The sequence below is a fragment of the Drosophila hydei genome, unplaced genomic scaffold, assembly GCF_003285905.1.
Source record: "Drosophila hydei strain 15085-1641.00,03,60 unplaced genomic scaffold, DhydRS2 tig00000211-arrow-pilon, whole genome shotgun sequence".
NCBI classification, from domain to species: domain Eukaryota; kingdom Metazoa; phylum Arthropoda; class Insecta; order Diptera; family Drosophilidae; genus Drosophila; species Drosophila hydei.
This window is the reverse complement of record NW_022045685.1, coordinates 925,100-942,929: the sequence shown is the minus strand read 5'-3', so window position 1 is coordinate 942,929 and position 17,830 is coordinate 925,100. Positions and strand designations below refer to the sequence as shown.

At 39.3% G+C, this 17,830-nt stretch overlaps 4 protein-coding genes across 6 annotated transcripts in view; 2 read left to right on the top strand and 2 right to left on the bottom strand.

The window, feature by feature from the left end:
• Positions 1-93: 93 nt before the first annotated feature.
• Positions 94-2,707, bottom strand: LOC111603186 (zinc finger protein 652). Its single transcript, XM_023320669.2, has 4 exons — positions 2,432-2,707; positions 1,162-2,354; positions 770-1,088; positions 94-703 (listed from the first exon to the last, which is right to left on the bottom strand). The coding sequence occupies exons 1-4, from the start codon at positions 2,579-2,581 to the stop codon at positions 530-532; spliced, it is 1,836 nt and encodes a 611-aa protein (XP_023176437.2). The 5' UTR covers positions 2,582-2,707; the 3' UTR covers positions 94-529.
• Positions 2,708-2,872: 165 nt separating this feature from the next.
• On the bottom strand, positions 2,873-3,813 carry LOC111603187. The gene has a single exon (XM_023320670.2). It carries the CDS (start codon positions 3,695-3,697, stop codon positions 2,888-2,890), a length of 810 nt encoding a protein of 269 aa, XP_023176438.2. The 5' UTR covers positions 3,698-3,813; the 3' UTR covers positions 2,873-2,887.
• Positions 3,814-4,312: 499 nt separating this feature from the next.
• Positions 4,313-5,643, top strand: LOC111603180. Its single transcript, XM_023320663.2, has 2 exons — positions 4,313-4,736; positions 4,803-5,643. Exons 1-2 carry the CDS (start codon positions 4,692-4,694, stop codon positions 5,142-5,144), a joined length of 387 nt encoding a protein of 128 aa, XP_023176431.1. The 5' UTR covers positions 4,313-4,691; the 3' UTR covers positions 5,145-5,643.
• Positions 5,644-6,979: 1,336 nt separating this feature from the next.
• LOC111603190 overlaps positions 6,980-17,830 on the top strand; it is a 58,792-nt gene continuing 47,941 nt past the window's right edge. For 2 of the 3 annotated variants that reach the window (XM_023320673.2, XM_023320674.2), the window contains exon 1: positions 6,980-7,764. The gene's annotated coding sequence lies outside the window, so the exon portion shown is untranslated. The remainder of the gene's footprint in view (positions 7,765-17,830) is intronic. The other variant, XM_030223457.1, reaches the window with a different exon arrangement.

Sequence of the window (17,830 nt, the reverse complement as noted above, 5' to 3'; positions counted from 1 at the left end):
ACACACACACAAATTGTAAATGAGAATTGAATTTATATAAAATGAAAAAAAAAATCAAATATTTCTTGAATATATATCCTTTAAATTGTACAATGTATATAATATATACAGATGTGTGTGGCTTATCGGACAAATCAATTGAGTAGAGGGCGTTTTGGGAGGAGATTAAGCAGTGCTTTACATCTAGTTGGTAAGGCATAAACGGAGGAGCGCATACAAAGTAATTATATAGATATATACAACAGCATCGGGGCTGGGGCACAGTCGCTCCGAGCCCGAAATACATCCATGAAGTACCATAAGTACGTACGTACGCCTAGACATGCTAATATAAGTAACTATTTAATATACATATATGTGTGTATATATATAGTCTATATGTATGTGTTTAGAGAGAGAGAGAGAGAGAGAGAGAGCGCTGACTGGCTTAACATTATCGTGCGCGCTGTTCACACTAGGAATTTGATGTTGTGACCGCTTCATTCAGTTGCAACTGCAGCTGCTCCTGCTCCTGTTCCAGCTGTTCCTGCTATTGTTGCTCACTGGCTGCTGACTTTGCTGCATTACGATTGGCCCGCGAGCGCTCCCATTCGGTTTTGTGCTTGCGCTTGGTATGATGATACATATTCGATTTGGAGCGAAACTCTGTGGGGCAGAAGGCGCAGGTGTGCAGCTTGACGCCCGTGTGTGTGGCAAAGTGTTCCTGCAAAAGAGCGTATACAAATGAATTGAAGCACGCTGTGGATCAATAAGGCTCTTTACTGCTCACCTCCAGATAGCGTTTCATTTTGAATGACTTGCCGCAAAGATCGCAGGCATATTTGGCTTTGCTCAGACAGCGATGATTCTGGCCAGGCAGCTCGCCGCAATTGGCGCAAATGCTCAGCTGTGCCTGTCTTGGACTGGGCGATGTCGATGTCCGGGTCTGGGTCTGGGTCTGTGTCTGTGTCTGTGTCGGCCTCGCAATGTGCTTGTTGTGCAGGTGATTCTTGAGCGCGCGCTGATTGCGCAGCTGCTGGCCACAGATGCTGCATGTATAGAGCTCAGCAGCTGGCAGGGAGGGAGCAGGCGCCACAGCAACTGATGTGCTGTAAGCAAATAAGGAATAAGACATTTAAATTCTGGTTTTGTTTTTGCGATAGCGAAGGCGCTACTAAGTACCTGCTTTGACTATTTGACGCAGTCGCAGCAGTTGCTGCCGCTGATGCTGCTGCAGAGCTCGTACTCGTGTTGCCTGCAGCCGTTAGTAGTTGCTCCTGATGCTGTTGCATAATTGTGGCGCATAGTTGCTGTTGCTGTTGCGTGGCAGCTGCCACAACAGCAGCCACCGCATTGTAATTGGCCAGCAGCAGCTCGTTTTCCTTGCACGTCTGCAGCTCGGTCTTAAAGCGTTTCTCGCGGAGATCTGGCATCGCTTCGTTGCTGCTGTCCTCACTGGCGCTGCCACTGCGTGTTGTATGCTGCACCTTTTTGGGCAAATGCGTCTTGCGGCGACTAGAGCGTGTGACTCGTTTAGCTGGCACTTGGCTTGTTGCCTTATCTACCGTCAAATTGATTGCTTCCATCGGCTCACACTTGACGGTAATGGGTGGCGGTGGCGGCGTCGTTCCTTCTAGCACGGTCGCCGACGGAGGCGGCGGCGCTGCTGTTGCTGCAGCAGCAGCTGGAGTGGGATTGGAAGCTTCTACTTTGACCGTCGATTTCAGCTCATTAGGCGGCACGTTAAGTGTATCCACAAACTTATCGTTGTTGTCCCCGTTGGTGGTTCTTTGAATTTGAACATTATTGTTGCTGTTGATCTTGGCCGATTCGCGATCGGCGCGCGCCTTTTGCCACTGGGTGTTGTGCTTGGTCTTCACATGCGTGTACATATTGGATCGACAGCGAAATGCCATGTTGCAATAGGCACACGCAATAGGACGATCGCCTGTGTGCGTGGCCACATGCTCCTCGAGATAGCGGCGCATTTTGAAGGACTTATCGCAAAACATGCAGGGAAACTTATGGGCTGCTGCTACCTTGGGATCGACCTTCAGGTAAGATTCGTGAAATTCGGTTTCTTCTTTGACCAAAACATCGTAAACTGCTGGCGTGTCGTCGCCGCCAGTCTCCTGTTCAAGGTCTGGATCAGGGTCTTGCTCATAATCGGTTATGGCTAACGGGTGCTGCATCTGCTGCTGCTGCTGCTCAACATCGCCCTCTTCGGACCAATTGACGTCACAATCAATTTCCAAGAACTGGCTGCAGAGCGTTGTTTGTTTGTGCTCAACCAGCTTCCAGAAGTTGTGAAAGCTCTCCAGCTGCGCACAGCAGTCAGTGCAAATGGATGTGGAAATGGCATCGTCGCGAGACAGCTGAATGAAAGTAGTGTTAAAGCAGGACTCATTTTAAGGCAGGCGCAAGTGCGCACTGGGCACAAAGCCTAACTTACACAGAGATATAAATGCGTTGATATCAATTGAACCAAATAATTTTCCGGTATTGTCTTGTTGTCGCTGTTAGATACCTCGGTGTCGCCGCCCGTGAACAGCAGCACGGCATTCTGCTCGTCCAATGCGTTCAAGCACAAGCGACAAATCATTTCGTTAGCCAACTAATCGAATTTCAACAACATGAGCACTACTTTGACATTTATTTTATTTATTTCCAAGTTGCGGATGGGTCTAGAGCTGGAATACTGCTGCTCACAATATATCGATTGCCTATACTTACCACACTACCAGCTATCGATAACAAGCGTATAAGCTGCAAACGTAAAATAAAAATACCAAGAAAACAGTCTACAGTATTACAGTATCTATATGATTTTTAGACTTTATTATCACAAACGTATAGATTCGATATTTTTGAATTTTACTTTCACTTACTAACAAAGGAAATATATAGGCTATGAGGACTGATTATGTATAGGAAACACTATAGTCGTTAGGTCTCCACCAGTTGACAGAACTTCGTAATGGAAACTTTTTTTGACCGTTACCATAGTATTGACCTCGAAAGGTATATTAATACAATTGAATCTGAAATTGGGGTACTTTGATAGTGAAGACACCATATCATAGCCCTCCGATAGCTTGTTGGTCCAAATCGAAACCGTATCGAAATCAAGACCCTCTCGGTGACAAAGTTTGATCGCTTCGTTGAGAGACCGAAAGGTATTCAGCGTTATAATGGCCGTGGGCTTATCGCCAAAATAGACTTGAGGAAAATCTAACGCTACAATTGGCGAATTGGCCTGCTTTCTGCCATACAGCTTCAGCTTGTCCGATGGATCAAATTCTTCCATATAAATAGTTTTACAATTGAGTCGATCTATAATCTTGAGGCTATTCAAAAAATTTGGATGCTTTGCTATACGCTCATCCATTACTTCCATGCGTCCAGATATTTTTCGAATTAATGCCTTACGCAGCGGCTCCTGCACGAGTATGCTGGCCACCAGTCCGGTGCCAATTGGATGCCTCAGATCTTTGATTACCGCCTCAACGACTTGATTTAAATTTCCGGTTGCGAAGAGAACAATAATTTGTGGTTGCACCCAATGGTTGTGGGTGCCATTTTCTGGATATAGATAAACATGTCGCTGCTGCAAATGAGCATAGATATCCTCCACACCTTCGGTTATATTTGGCAAGCCTTTAAACCGTGGTAAAACGTCGGCATCCTCATCCTTATCCGCACCTACGTGATCGCCCATTACTTTATTTCAAATTACCCTACGAAAAAAAACAGCAAGAGTGTATACATGAAAGTTATAAAATCGCTAGGGAAAATGTGAATGTAAATGTGAGTGAAAATGAAAATGGAAAACGTAAACGTAAAGCAAACAGCTTTACACGTCGATTCTATCGGCTCAAAGGAAAGTTACAGCCAACTTCCGCTTCCTGGTCAGCATGTGTAAACGGTCTCATAATTAAAATACTTTCACTGGTCAATGTTGCCATTCACCGGGAAAAAACACATTCACACAAACAAGCAGACAGACAGATTGCTGCTGGTGGTGAATTAGCATTGCTCGCAAAAGGCATAGAGTATGATCGAGTTATTCATGCCTTTGGTAATATATAGAACCCAAAAAAAAAGGTGAACAGTAACATATATAATAGAAAAATATGCCAAGAGTCTTTTTATAAGTTTCTACTATGTTATGGGTATAGTATTTGCTTATATGTTTTATTATAAGACTAGCTAAAGTAATTGGCATGAAACATTTTATTATATCAAGAGCAATAATAAGCTTACGAATTTATTATGTTTGTTTACTTCACCTTAGAGATAGGGTATTCCGGCCTCGCCTACATTCAGTGCTTTATGGTTTTTTGTTTTGACATTCAATAGGTCTCGCTGCCAACGAAACGGCTGCCTTCCTTCGTTTGGTAGGGATGCGGAAGCGAAACAGCATGGCTGTCTGCCAATGTGTGTGTTCGTGTGTATGCGTGTGTGTGTGAATGTGAGAGCGTGCGTTCTCGTGTGTATAAATAGCCGAGCGAGCCGCTGGATTCGCTAAGATTGCGTGCTTCGCTTCAGAGAGACACCGCCAAGGTTCGCAGGGCAGTCGCTCGCAGTCGGCGCCCACAAATAGGCAACGCAAAATTTGGAATTATAATTTGAGCAATTTATAGCCGAATTGTCATTTAGTTAATTTTTTGTTGTCCTTTGGTGAAAGCATGCCAGAACAATAGCGCTGCAATATGGAGATGTCGGGCTATCAGGATATAAGCGCGCTCGAAAAATCGGTAAAGAATAAATACAGCAAAATCATATACAAGCGAAATAAATGATGGAAGTATTTCCGTTTGTAGGTGGCCAATGCTGGTAGCCAGCTGTATACGATGGCACACAAGCTGCACGCCGTGGAGCGCAGCCTGGACCAAACGGCAATGGAGCAGATGGACGAAATGGAAGTAATGGAGCTGCTCGAGTCAATGACCGAGGTGAAGAACGAGTACCAGAATCTGCGCAAGGACATACAGGAGGTGCAGCAATTGCAGCGTGACGTCAGCACGTCCATACGCTACCAAATGACTAGCATGCAGCAGACATTCCAAATGCTTAAGAAACGCATTGCGACAACCCAGCAGCGGCGCCGCCATCAACGGGATCAGCTACAGGGCCCAACTACCGTTGCGGCCCATCCCCATTGAGGCAAGCAAATTGTGTGACAAGTTTGGGTGTGTGTAGTGTATTGTAGTGTAGTGTAGTGCTGTGCTGTGCTGTGCTGTGTAGTACTGTGTTGCTGTGGGGGCAGTAGCTATTGACCTATGCAGGCTATTTATGAACTTTGTATTATTTTTTTTTATTGATTTTGCTTGGGTTAGTTCAACTGAAATCAAAAAGAAAAAGCAACCCTATATTAACACATATATTTAGAATTAAGTGAAAATATTCTGTGGATTGGAAAGAGAGGGGGGGTGGGGTGGTGTGGGGTAACCTGTTGCAATACAAACCTAATGGCCTACACAAATACATATTTACGTACGTTCATGGAAATCGTGTCAAATTGTGGATGTATTCCTGATAACTAACTGATAACATTTTTTTACTGTCATATGTCTAAGCAATCAAACTTACATACAACAATATATCAGAGGCAACAGCTAAGCTTTTTTTTATACACAATACAAATCGTAACAACTTGACAAAACACACACTTATATATATACAACTATATATGTATACATATATGTATATATCTATATAAGCAATTTACTCAAAAACTCTAAATACTTTATGATGCAAATCCAAAATGTCTGATACCATTTAAAAAGAATGCACTTCTTCAAAACAAAACAAAACAAATTTGCCTTAACATAATAACCATGTTATACTAATTTTTGATACATACATATTTTAATATTAAACTAAGCTTATCATTTCTATTACAATGATAGGCATTAGCGCAACCTTTTTTGTTGTTCTCTTTTTTCTTTTTGATATTTGTTATTAAATTGTATAAGAAATCCAAGTAAGAAGCACATAAAAATAACAAGAAAATAAACAAAACAATCCAAATATTCTTTTGAATTCGCGCCAAGGGTGTTTCCACTATTGCATATAAGGTCTTATTTACGCTGCTATCGATATACGTTATTAGCTTCACGGGTATTAGGTGTCTAAACTCGTAGATACGGAAATATTAATCAAGTTGGGCTATCATGAAAGCATGAGGTTTTGATTTTCGATGATAGATTTACTTAAATATTGAAGAAATTAAATATGCTTTGAAAACAGAGCCAAAATGAGTAGAGCATCGATAAGATTTCTGTAGGAGAGTTATAACCCGATAGATTCAATTGTTATTTCTCTTTCTAAGGAACTATCGATATAAATTAATTCAGAGCAGCTGATTTGAGCACATCTGCTTGTGCCAAAAACGAATAAATACTGTTGCCGCGCTTTGCATTGTGCGCCAAAGTTTCAGTTTTTGCAGAATGTAAATATTGAAATTATTATATTATAAATTAATAATTCAGTTTTGTTTGTGGCTAGTGCAGAGGCCAATATGGTTTTCGCTACACTGATGCAGACAAAAAGACAATGTGAGAAATGCAAACAATATAAATTAATATACGGTAAGCTATTAACATGGTGTGACCATAGAGTTTATTACGAAAATACTAAAAGTCTAGTATTTGTAATAGATTCTGGGTCACTCTGCTAGCTTGATATGTTGAATGTTATTTTAATTAATTCTAATAATCGTAATTTAGAAATAAATGAAAAAATTTGGTTTTGTCATTTAAAAAAAATATAGGAAATACTGCTTATATATTTTTATTTTTAGTAATATACCCAACAAATTTATATAAAATATTAAAGAAGTGATCACTTTCAGACGTTTCTAGTATTTGTGCAAAATATACTTTATATATATTATATCGATTGCATAGATCGATAAGTATATTAATCTATTTGTGAAATGCTATTGTTACGAACGTTGCTAGTATTTTTGTTGGGATTGTAAGACTTCTCAGTGAGGGCCACACGATCGTCAGTTTGGGTTTTCTGCAAGAGTCAGTGCTTCGCGTCGTTGCTCGTTGGCCTGTGTTTTTGCTTTAAGTTCGTTAAATTTTTGTTTATACATATTTTTTCATCATTCAGTGATTATTTTGTTATTTTGTGAGCTGTAGCTTCTGTTGCAAGTGAAATAGAAATAGATATTGGTATGTTAAGTTAGTCGACTGCGCCGTTGCAACACCAATACAAATACACCAAAAATTTGTTGCAATCCGTTGCGTGCCGTCACAGCCAGCAGCCGTCACACAATCACACAAACATAAACACACATACACACATGCGCAGACACTCACGAACACATACAGCGACGCATGCGCTGCAACATTTACAAGTTTGTGCATGAGTGCAGGTGTTTCTTCGTGTGGTTCGGTTGTTTTTTTTTTTGTGTGCCGCCAGTTCGCTGCGATCCCTAGACGAGTGCGCGAGTTTTGTGCGTGGCGAGTCGTGAGTGAGTTTTCCAGTTCGGAAATTTAACGGAAACCGGCCACGCTTTCATCATTATCATCATCAGAGAGAGAGAGAGAGAGAAGAAATATAATGCATGACCGTTAAAAATTCGCAAGCTCAGCAAATACGTATACGTATATCATATTTTTTTTTGTTTTGTTTTGTTTCAAGTGTTGCACCAAACAAAATAACTAGAACTAATTGAAAGTTGAACACCAAAACACAAAAACAACAACAACAATAACAATAGCAGCAGCAGCAGCATTAACGACAACTGGATTAACGAGAAATTGTTGCTCGGTAAGTTTGATTTGCTGCAAAAGGGGGTGGAGGCTTGTGCAATGCACGCATAGACATGTACGGACATGAACGGACATGTTCATCGTCGTCGTGCGTCGTTACATGTCGCAGCATAAAAACAAAAAAAAAGAACTTTCACTGTGGGCACCCCAATAAAGACTTGTTGAAGCGTGCATGGAAAGCTTCAGTGCGATTATTTTCAATTTTAACTGTTTTTAAGGGAGTGCTACATACATACATGCAGAGCTACAATTATTTATACTTTTACCTAAATACGTACAGTGGTTCACAGCTTATTTCAACCAGCACCTTAAAAAAAGTTTGTTGGGCTATAAAATCTAAACTATTGAGGGTATCCCGAAAATTTAAATGTAGGTTGTTAGTGTGATGCTTAAACTAATAAAAAATCAATTCATTTATTTTTTAAATATTTTTTCAATATTTAATAATGTTTAAAAACTAAAAAATGAGACCAAAACAGTTCCACAGCTTATTTCAACCACAAACTTTGCAGCTGATGAAAGATCCGTTATTTTGCAATGCAACGGTAGATTCTTGTTCTATGCTTTATTCACTGTTTTCGCATTGTGATAAAATAAATTTTTGCAGAATTTTGAAAGCTCAACTTTCAGAAAAGTGAATTTAGCAACATGGGACCACGCACACCTATTGAGCAGCGGGAACTCGTTCTCAAACACTATAAAAATGGTCATTCCCGTAGAAAAATTGCTGAGATGGTTGGATTTAGTGATTCTACAGTTCAAAGCATCATATACCGGTTTGTCCGTGAAAATAGAACCCACGATAAAGGCAGAAATGCTCCAAACAAAATTTTTAATCCCACGGACGAGCGCTATATTGTGAGAAAAATCCGGGATAACCCAAGGATATCGGCTCGACAAGTAGCCAATGATGTTAAGGAGGAGTTGGGCAAGTCATGCCACCCAGAAACTATTCGCCGTGTGCTTCGGGAACATGACTTTAATGGCAGAGTACCACGCAAGAAGCCTTTTATAAGCGACAAAAACAAGAAGTGTCGCTTAAAATTTGCCCAGGAGCACTTGCACAAGGACATTGGATTCTGGAATACTGTTTTATTTTGCGATGAGTCCAAATTTAATTTGTTTGGGTCGGATGGGCCCTCATATGTGTGGCGTAAGCCTAACACAGAGCTTGACGCAAAACATTTGAGGGCTACAGTAAAGCATGGCGGAGGCAGCCTTATGGTTTGGGCCTGTATGTCAGCAGCCGGCGTTGGGAACTTAGAGTTCATTGAGACTACGATGGATAAAGGCAAATATCTTGATATTTTGAAGTCCAATTTAATTCAAAGTGCTCAGAAACTGGGCATAAAGGAGGACTTCAGATTTTATCAAGATAATGACCCGAAACACACTGCGGGAATTGTCCAGACTTGGTTGATCTGGAAATGTCCGCACGTTATGAAACCACCAGCCCAGTCACCAGATTTAAATGTAATCGAGAATTTGTGGTCGATTTTGGAAAAAAACATTCGCAAACACAATATATCCAACAAATCGGACCTAAAAGCTGCATTGGTTGAAGAATGGGACAAAATTACTCCAGAAGTCACCAAAAAGTTGGTTGAATCTATCCCAAAAAGACTTAAAATAATAGTTAACCAAAAGGGTGGTCACACTAAGTATTAATTTCTTATTATTTTATGTTATTTTAGTGTTATATAATGTTATTTCATAAGTGGTTGAAATAAGCTGTGGAACTGTTTTGGTCTCATTTTTTAGTTTTTAAACATTATTAAATATTGAAAAAATATTTAAAAAATAAATGAATTGATTTTTTATTAGTTTAAGCATCACACTAACAACCTACATTTAAATTTTCGGGATACCCTCAATAGTTTAGATTTTATAGCCCAACAAACTTTTTTTAAGGTGCTGGTTGAAATAAGCTGTGAACCACTGTATATGCACGCATACACATATACTAACTTACATATTAAGTATTTACAGGGTATCAGTAATGTCTTCGTGCAGCAGTGGCTTTTTAGAGAATATTTTAAGAGTTTTATTAACTAATTCATTAAATTTATTTAAACAAATAATATATTATGTTGTTACAACAAAAAAACCTGGAAAGGCGCAAAAAAAGTTTTCATACCAACAAAAAAAAATAAAAATAAAAAATAAATCGAACTTTTAGTATTTGTAGAACAGATTACACTAGTTTATCTATATTTTTTATATTCACATACGAAGGTGATGGTGCCACCTCGTTGCGCCAAGCATCTAGGTGGCTCTCCGATCATAAAGCATATATATTCTGAAACTGGAGCAACAGCCGAGTTGGTCTAGCCATAACCATATCTATTCGTCTGCCCGTCCACAATTACAAACTTGAAGTTTTGAATATAGATTCTCGATTTGTATTTGTTCTTATGAAAGAGATATATTTGTTATATGTACACTTGTCTATATATTTACATAAATAAGCTTTTCATAAGGTAAACAATGATTCCAAGCTCTGTTGATCTGTTTTTGCAAATGTATGTCTTGTATATTATGTAACGCACACACACACAGTCATTCGGATGCAATTACATATCAAATTTTTTCTGTTTAATCATGCGATGGAAATTTTAATTTTCAAAAGTTTCTTCTTGATTTCTCTGTCATTTACCCTAGTTATACCTGGTAACGGAATTTCAGTAAAACAAAATTTATATACAAATATGAAAAAAATATATATAATGAAATATTTCAGCTTTATGTCTCTAGTTCGCACACGCTCTCTCACTTTCTCTCTTTCCGTCTTCCTCTTAATAGGGCAGGTAGCGCAAGCATACCTTGCCCACCGGCCAGGTAAAAACAGTAATTGTGACACGAGACGAGGTGCCAACAGCCGCATGTGTTCTGTGTTAACTTGCTTCGTACCTGGGCACTGATCCGGTCGGTTCCTTTGTCTCAGTTCCTCTTGTACCTTTATCACCTAGCTTGAAATACATTCACATATCTGCTACCTTCTGCAAATTGTAATCTGGGTTTGGCTGTTGCAATTCTGGTTTGTGCTGGATCAAGTTGCATCATTCACAGACATTCGATTTGCAATAAAATTCGTTGAACAATAAATTTGTGAGGGGAGCAAAGGGTACACGATATATTGAAATCAAGACGTATGTATGGTATAATGGATTTGTAATGGTCCAAAACGAAGGCTAATTATATATAAAACATATATTATAACTTATATATAATAAGAGCATAGAGTAATGATTAAAGTTATTCAAGAATATATTTCGCCACTACAAGAAGGGGAAGTGTGTATCTATACTATTTCCCCAAAGTGCTCAATGTATTTGCCAGCCGGACATTCCCACGACACAAACTAAGAAAGTAGCTTTAACATACACTCATAGTGTTCAGGGTATTTGCTAGTCGAGCACTCTCGAAATGTAAACTACAAAAATAGCTGTACAATTTGCTCAAAGTGTTCAGAGTGTTTGCTAGTCGAGCACTCCCGAGAGACAAGCCACAAAAGTAGCTTAACCATTCGCTCATTGTGTTCAGGGTATCTGCTAGTTGGGCACTCTCGAGACACAAAATGTGTTAACCGCTCGAATTCTAGGAAAGTCAACACGGTTTGGAATTTCGGCTGCTGGAAACTTATGGTTTATTGTTTTGAAATGCAGTTTAAGTGCGGGTTTGGGCCGCGAGATAGAGGACAACGGATTGCAGCTTTTAACACATGAAATTAAATAACAACACTTTTCGCCAGCATTACAAAAACAACAACAACAATAGAAGGTAGAATAACAAACACGCTTCAACAAAAAGCTGAACAATTGTTCGGTCAGTTGGCTCGTTGAGCTGAGGTGCAACAGAATAAACTTTGAGAAAAAAAAAGAGAAAATAAATGGAATGGATTTTGCAATGCTCTGCTTGTCATTCTATAAGAGAATAGAAGAAGGAAATAAATCGAAAATGTATTCAAATACGTAGAGCAATCGTAAGGAACATTTCATGTTTCATGCGAGTTCGATGCGTGTCTCTTTAACTTAATGTATGCAATTTGCTATTTCGCATGCCATTTGAAACTGACATTAAATAGTTTTCCATTTTACAGTTAGTGGAGAGAACGTCCTCCATGTAATTATGCATGCCAGCACAGGCGAGGGTATCAGACAGGGGTCACAAAACAAAACAAAAAAATGTGGAAGAAAAATAAAGATGGGAAATCCAGACGATTCGAGTCGAAAAATATACAAACTAAAAGCCGGATGGATTAAATTGGGATTTATGCACAAACGCACTCGTGAACATATATATATATATATATATATATATATATATGCATGTGTAATGTTCGCTTTCTAGCTTTACCTTTGCCTCGCACCTACCCTTGGGCAGGTTCACAGTTTTTACATTTCTCCGGCGCTGTCTCATTTTTCGGGGCAGATAAAAATGTTGAAACAGTAACCAAGGTAATTCCCAGGAGGCACAGCCAGTAAAAATGGCAGGATAACTGTGACTTACACACACAGACATACAAGCACTGACACTGACGCAGACACACACTCATACCTCACGTGAACGTGAACGTGTGTGTGTGTGTGGGGCTGCAACTTTCTAGCTCTCATTCTGAGATTTACAGCATTTGCAACCGCACCAGGGGCATGGTCAAGTGGGTATAGCTGGAGGAGAGAGAGAGGCCGACGGCTTGTGATGCCAGCGTATGCACTTTTTATGTTAGTCAGCAAATTGGACGGCGCTTTCCGCACATTTTGTTGCAGCATGCAAAGTTGGGCCACAAGTTGCCCCCGGAAAGCCTGCAAACACAAGCAAAAACAGCAGTAAACAGAGACGGAGACAGAGGGAGAGGGAGAGGGAGACAGAGGGAAGAGACAGCACAACAGCAAAGTATCAGAGATATGAGTTATGTTTTGCTCGGCATGTTGTGATTGTTGCATCAGTAATAAAGTGAGCATTACACATGGTCGAGACTGCTCGACGTAGCATATTATCATTTAAAGTGGCTTTAACTTCGTTGACTTCAAACTGGCATTGTTCTTGATTTCGATTACGAAATCCTTTAAGGTTTTGCGAGCATTCTCTGCTTGTCCCACTCGGCCAATTAGCATCAATCAATTTTCATAATTTGCACTGACCCAAATGTCTCTTTGATAATTGACATTTTCCCCATCAGCTGTTTGACGTCTAACCCTGACCGACGTTCGATATTTTTCTCTCTCTCGCTCTGCCCCCCTCTCTCTCTCTCTCTATCTCCCTCGTCGCATATGTGCATACTTTAAAGCAAGAGCAGCTGCTGTTACGTTGCGCGCTAAAATTTCGCTTTGTTTTAAATATTTAAGCATTAAGCGCCAAGCACAGCCTTCAACTAACTTGGATGGAAGAGAAAATATTTATATAATTAACGCTGTTTATATTTTTATTATTTATAAGTGGAAGCATGGGCTCAGATGAAATCTGTTATCTTATTATCTTATACAGAACTGCTTTGTTTTTGTTAATTTTTTATTACAGTTTAGCTGTGGCTTAACCAAATTTATATTTTTTTATAATTGTTGACAGCGATAGAGCCAGAGAAAACGTCACTTGCACCACACAAGACAACACAACACAATACAATGCACATGTCACATTTTGTGGCCAGCCCGTGTAGAGTTCGAGTTCGAGTTCGAGCTCGCGCTGCAGTCGGAGCTAGTTCTCCCACTTAGCATTTCATGTTTTTGTGTGCAACCCCAAGAGTTTCTGCAGTTGCATTCGCAATTCTTATGCCACATGTACTGCATAAGCAGCACGGCATGGTGTATAACAGACAGACAGAGTCGAGCAGGTGGCACAGCTGGAAATATGTAATTAAAGCTGCTCTAAATGGACAACAAAGAAAAGGAATATATATATATATATATATATATATATGTATATATTTGTTATATATATTTATAAATATATGTATATGCATTTATGTATGTATATTTCCTCAGATTTATTTAATAATTTCATATATTTTTTTATGAAATTTGACTTTAATTTTATTAAAATTAATTTGATTAATATTTTTGATGAAATAACAGGGCATATGCTGTTCATGTAACGTCCGTCGTCTAGAGCACTCATTCCCCTCGCTGTGGCTGTTGTTGATTTTGTTACTAGCACACAATTTACTGGCTCAACTGTTTCATCTTCAATTACATTTGAGTTGCCAGAGACACAGTTGGTAGGATGATGCCATGTGGCTGGGGCAAGGGCAAGGGCAAGCGGCTCACAGACAGACAACATCTGTTTTGGCCACTGACTTGGATGTGTAGGGCTGTTGTTTGGCTCCTTTGCTTTGCCACCGACCACCTCCCCCACCCCACAGTGCTCCATGCCACATACGCTCGCCTGCTGTTGCCTCGCTATGGTCTTGTTTCATTTCATTTTGACAAACAGTTTGTTTGTTGTCACAGCTCCCCCTCTCCCCCCTCCCTTTCCCCGACACCCTCTCACTCGCTGCTGGCGAGGGGTGCGTCTGTCAATCTGCGTGCTGCATGTGTCTGCCACCTATGACACAAGTCTGCAGCCCACCTGACTCCTGCCGCTCGACCTTTTGGCCATTTTGTATACATGACTTCTCATTGGAGCTCTGTGCTTGGAGCTCGCAGCCTTTGACTGGCATTTGTATAGTACTTACTCAATTGGCATTGAGAACATCATTGTGAGAATATAAGCCACTACAGATGCCTACCAATCAGAGCAATATACACTCACACACACACGCACACACACACCCACACCCACACTCATAATGGAATTAATAAAAGGGTTAATTGGCATTGACCGGTTGCTGGTTGGCAGACGGAGTTGAGGCACATCAACTTATTGGACTCTTATACAGATATATCAGAGATCTGCTAGTATATATCTATATAGTCTCGGCAAATTCTCATAACCTTGAAACTATTCAAATGAAAGTTTAGAAATTATATAAAGCTGTAAGAGTGCAACTCTGGCAATTATTATCGTAAGCATAACAATCTCAATTGATATTCGAATTTAATGCACATTTCCATGATCCACGAAGAGTATTTACTTGTCGTTACTTTACAGCTAATTGTTCTTTAGGGTGAATAACACTTTCACCTGGCTTTGGCACTGGCTCTCGCTCATTCATCTGCTCCGATCTCCGCTGTTGACTCATTATTTTTCGCTTTCTCAGCGCGCATTATGCAATACTGCAAGCAACATACACACACGCATACACACGCACACACACACACACACACACGCACATACTTAATTGATATGCACACTATATCATATTATCTGCCATGCTCATGCTCCATGTTTCGTTTGGCTGGTTTGTTTTTACTCTTAACAATTTGTTTTCCATTTGATTGAATTATGTCCCGCTGCAGCTGCGGACTGAAATGCAATTTTCAATTGTGCCTGCATTTAATTGCATTTCAATTTGCCATGTCATTTAAGCATAGTTAAGCATGTTATGCCATTTATCCATACATAAGTGTGCATCTTATTGTAAATCTGTGATTGGTCATCTATTTATGTGGTCTTCACGCCGATACAAATCGTTTCCAGCACATAACATCAGATGTCACAAAGCAACTGTTCTTATCGCTGTTATTTATATCAATTAATGTCCGCGTGCCGTCCAATTATTATTCTATATGTCAGATAAAAAATACAATTGAAATTATATTTTGTCTTCAATATTATCAACACTATGAGACTTTGGCGAACACAGTAGTGCAGTGCAGGGTATTATCATATGAGAAAAAAGGCAAAGCAGAGTCTAGAAGGTGTGTTGGACAACAAAATGTTGTAGCGAACAATTTGAATTACGATTAACATTTTCTGTTATTAATTTAGATTTTTTCTTGTTTTCCAATTTAGGAACATATGCAATTCTGATCTTGAGAAAGAAAAGTCAAGCGAAAGTTTGGTTGTTCATAAAAATAGTAGTGCCTTTAAAAAAAGGAAAAAAGAATTATTAAACATTCGTCTAAGTTTATATGTTTTAGACAAAGTTCTTAAATTGATCCATTCAAACTCTTGATTAGTTGGATGAGTCGATCAATGCCAGGCTACAGGCCTGTCTCTTATATAATCAAATGAATTTTCTGCATATAAATTCAATAACATATTCCCCATAATACTGCGCGCCTGGTATAGGGCATTTCCTTGTCGACTACAACTTGCATTGCCTTAATGGTTAAGCAATGTTACGCTGTGCTCTCTATGAGTTATAAGTGCGTGCTTCTAACTAAAGGTTAACATATTTCTCACTTTATCCCTCAATGGACTGTCATGGCCTAGTTGGGTGCTGTGGCTGTGGCTAATGCCACGCGATCTTATCTATTTAATTTCACATTTGCTGACGTTGCGGCTGTTGCAATTGCCTGTTGTTTGCCCGCTTGTAAAATATATTTATTTATGCAATACAGTTGACTACAGAAAGCGCAGCAAGACACAAAGCAACAACGCTAATGAGGCCTAAAAGCTAAGACACAACGAAGGCTAAATACTCTCGTGGACATAGGAGCAGAATAGTGTTCGACTTGCCTCAGCGAGTTTCCGGCTCTAAGAGGTGCCAGTTGATTCAGATCAAGAATATAAATATATATGTTATAGTCACTAGATTACAATGACTGGCTGATATGGCTTAACGACTCTTGACTGGCAATATGGAACAACAATATATAAAGGCGATTAAAATATCAATAACCTGAAGTAAGCAGCAATATTCCTCGCAGCAAAGTCGAAGATGAGCTCTCGCACCACGAAGCATACCCAGTTTTAATCACTTTTAATGGGTATAGGGTATACGCAGAGCTCAGAACAAGCAATCACAAAAAAATGACAACCAAAATGTGTTCAATTCCATTTATCATGTATGCATGATAAGCCCGATAAGCGGCGTACTTTGTGCATGTTTTGCTTGTCCCTGTGCTTGTCTTCCTCTTCTTCTTCTTCATTTTCTTCTTCTGTTTCTGTTTCATTTTCAGATTCTCATTTTTTTTATTTACGTTTTTTTTTGTTTTGTTTTCCATTGTGATAAGCAGAAAGTCGATAAGACAGAGTGGGAGAGAGAGACGAGGGGTGGCGAGGCAAGAAGAGGTAGAGAACGGTAAATAGTATCTGTATCTACAGCTGTTGTAGGTACAAGCTGCATCTTGTCATCGCATCAATGAGCTTGAGCCGCATTCACACACGCTGTTGTCAGTCCATTCAACTGAAGCGTATCTGAATCGATTCAAGATGCAAGATTCTGTTTAAAATAGCTTTACACATTGATTATTATGGTATTATGAAATTGTATACTGTCGCATTGTCTTGTTGATCCCATCCAATACACCCAATGTACGTAAAGCTGCGAATAATATAATCTTTATGAATCGCTAGACTCTATTTCGTTTTACCAATTGATGCCCTGCAAGTAACTAAAGAACAAAATAAAATTTTCTATTCCTCTCGAATGTCTCGATCGAATATCGTATATTTGGGGCTTAGATAGAGATAGAGATAGAGATAGAGATAGAGATAGAGATAGAGATAGAGATAGAGATAGAGATAGAGATAGAGATAGAGATAGAGATAGAGATAGAGATAGAGATAGAGATAGAGATAGAGATAGAGATAGAGATAGAGATAGAGATAGAGATAGAGATAGAGATAGAGATAGAGATAGAGATAGAGATAGAGATAGAGATAGAGATAGAGATAGAGATAGAGATAGAGATAGAGATAGAGATAGAGATAGAGATAGAGATAGAGATAGAGATAGAGATAGAGATAGAGATAGAGATAGAGATAGAGATAGAGATAGAGATAGAGATAGAGATAGAGATAGAGATAGAGATAGAGATAGAGATAGAGATAGAGATAGAGATAGAGATAGAGATAGATAGAGATAGAGATAGAGATAGAGATAGAGATAGAGATAGAGATAGAGATAGAGATAGAGATAGAGATAGAGATAGAGATAGAGATAGAGATAGAGATAGAGATAGAGATAGAGATAGAGATAGATAGATAGAGATAGAGATAGAGATAGAGATAGAGATAGA

What these genes read in the sequence shown, in the direction of transcription:
- LOC111603186 (XM_023320669.2), bottom strand. Translation starts at nt 2,581, where the DNA reads ATGATTTGTCGCTTGTGCTTGAACGCATTGGACGAGCAGAATGCCGTG. An exon ending in CAACGCATTTATATCTCTGT is followed by an intron (nt 2,355 to 2,431) that starts GTAAGTTAGGCT and finishes ACTTTCATTCAG; the next exon opens with CTGTCTCGCGACGATGCCAT. An exon ending in AAATGAAACGCTATCTGGAG is followed by an intron (nt 704 to 769) that starts GTGAGCAGTAAA and finishes GCTCTTTTGCAG; the next exon opens with GAACACTTTGCCACACACAC.
- LOC111603187 (XM_023320670.2), bottom strand. Translation starts at nt 3,697, where the DNA reads ATGGGCGATCACGTAGGTGCGGATAAGGATGAGGATGCCGACGTTTTA.
- LOC111603180 (XM_023320663.2), top strand. Translation starts at nt 4,692, where the DNA reads ATGGAGATGTCGGGCTATCAGGATATAAGCGCGCTCGAAAAATCG. An exon ending in TAAGCGCGCTCGAAAAATCG is followed by an intron (nt 4,737 to 4,802) that starts GTAAAGAATAAA and finishes TTCCGTTTGTAG; the next exon opens with GTGGCCAATGCTGGTAGCCA.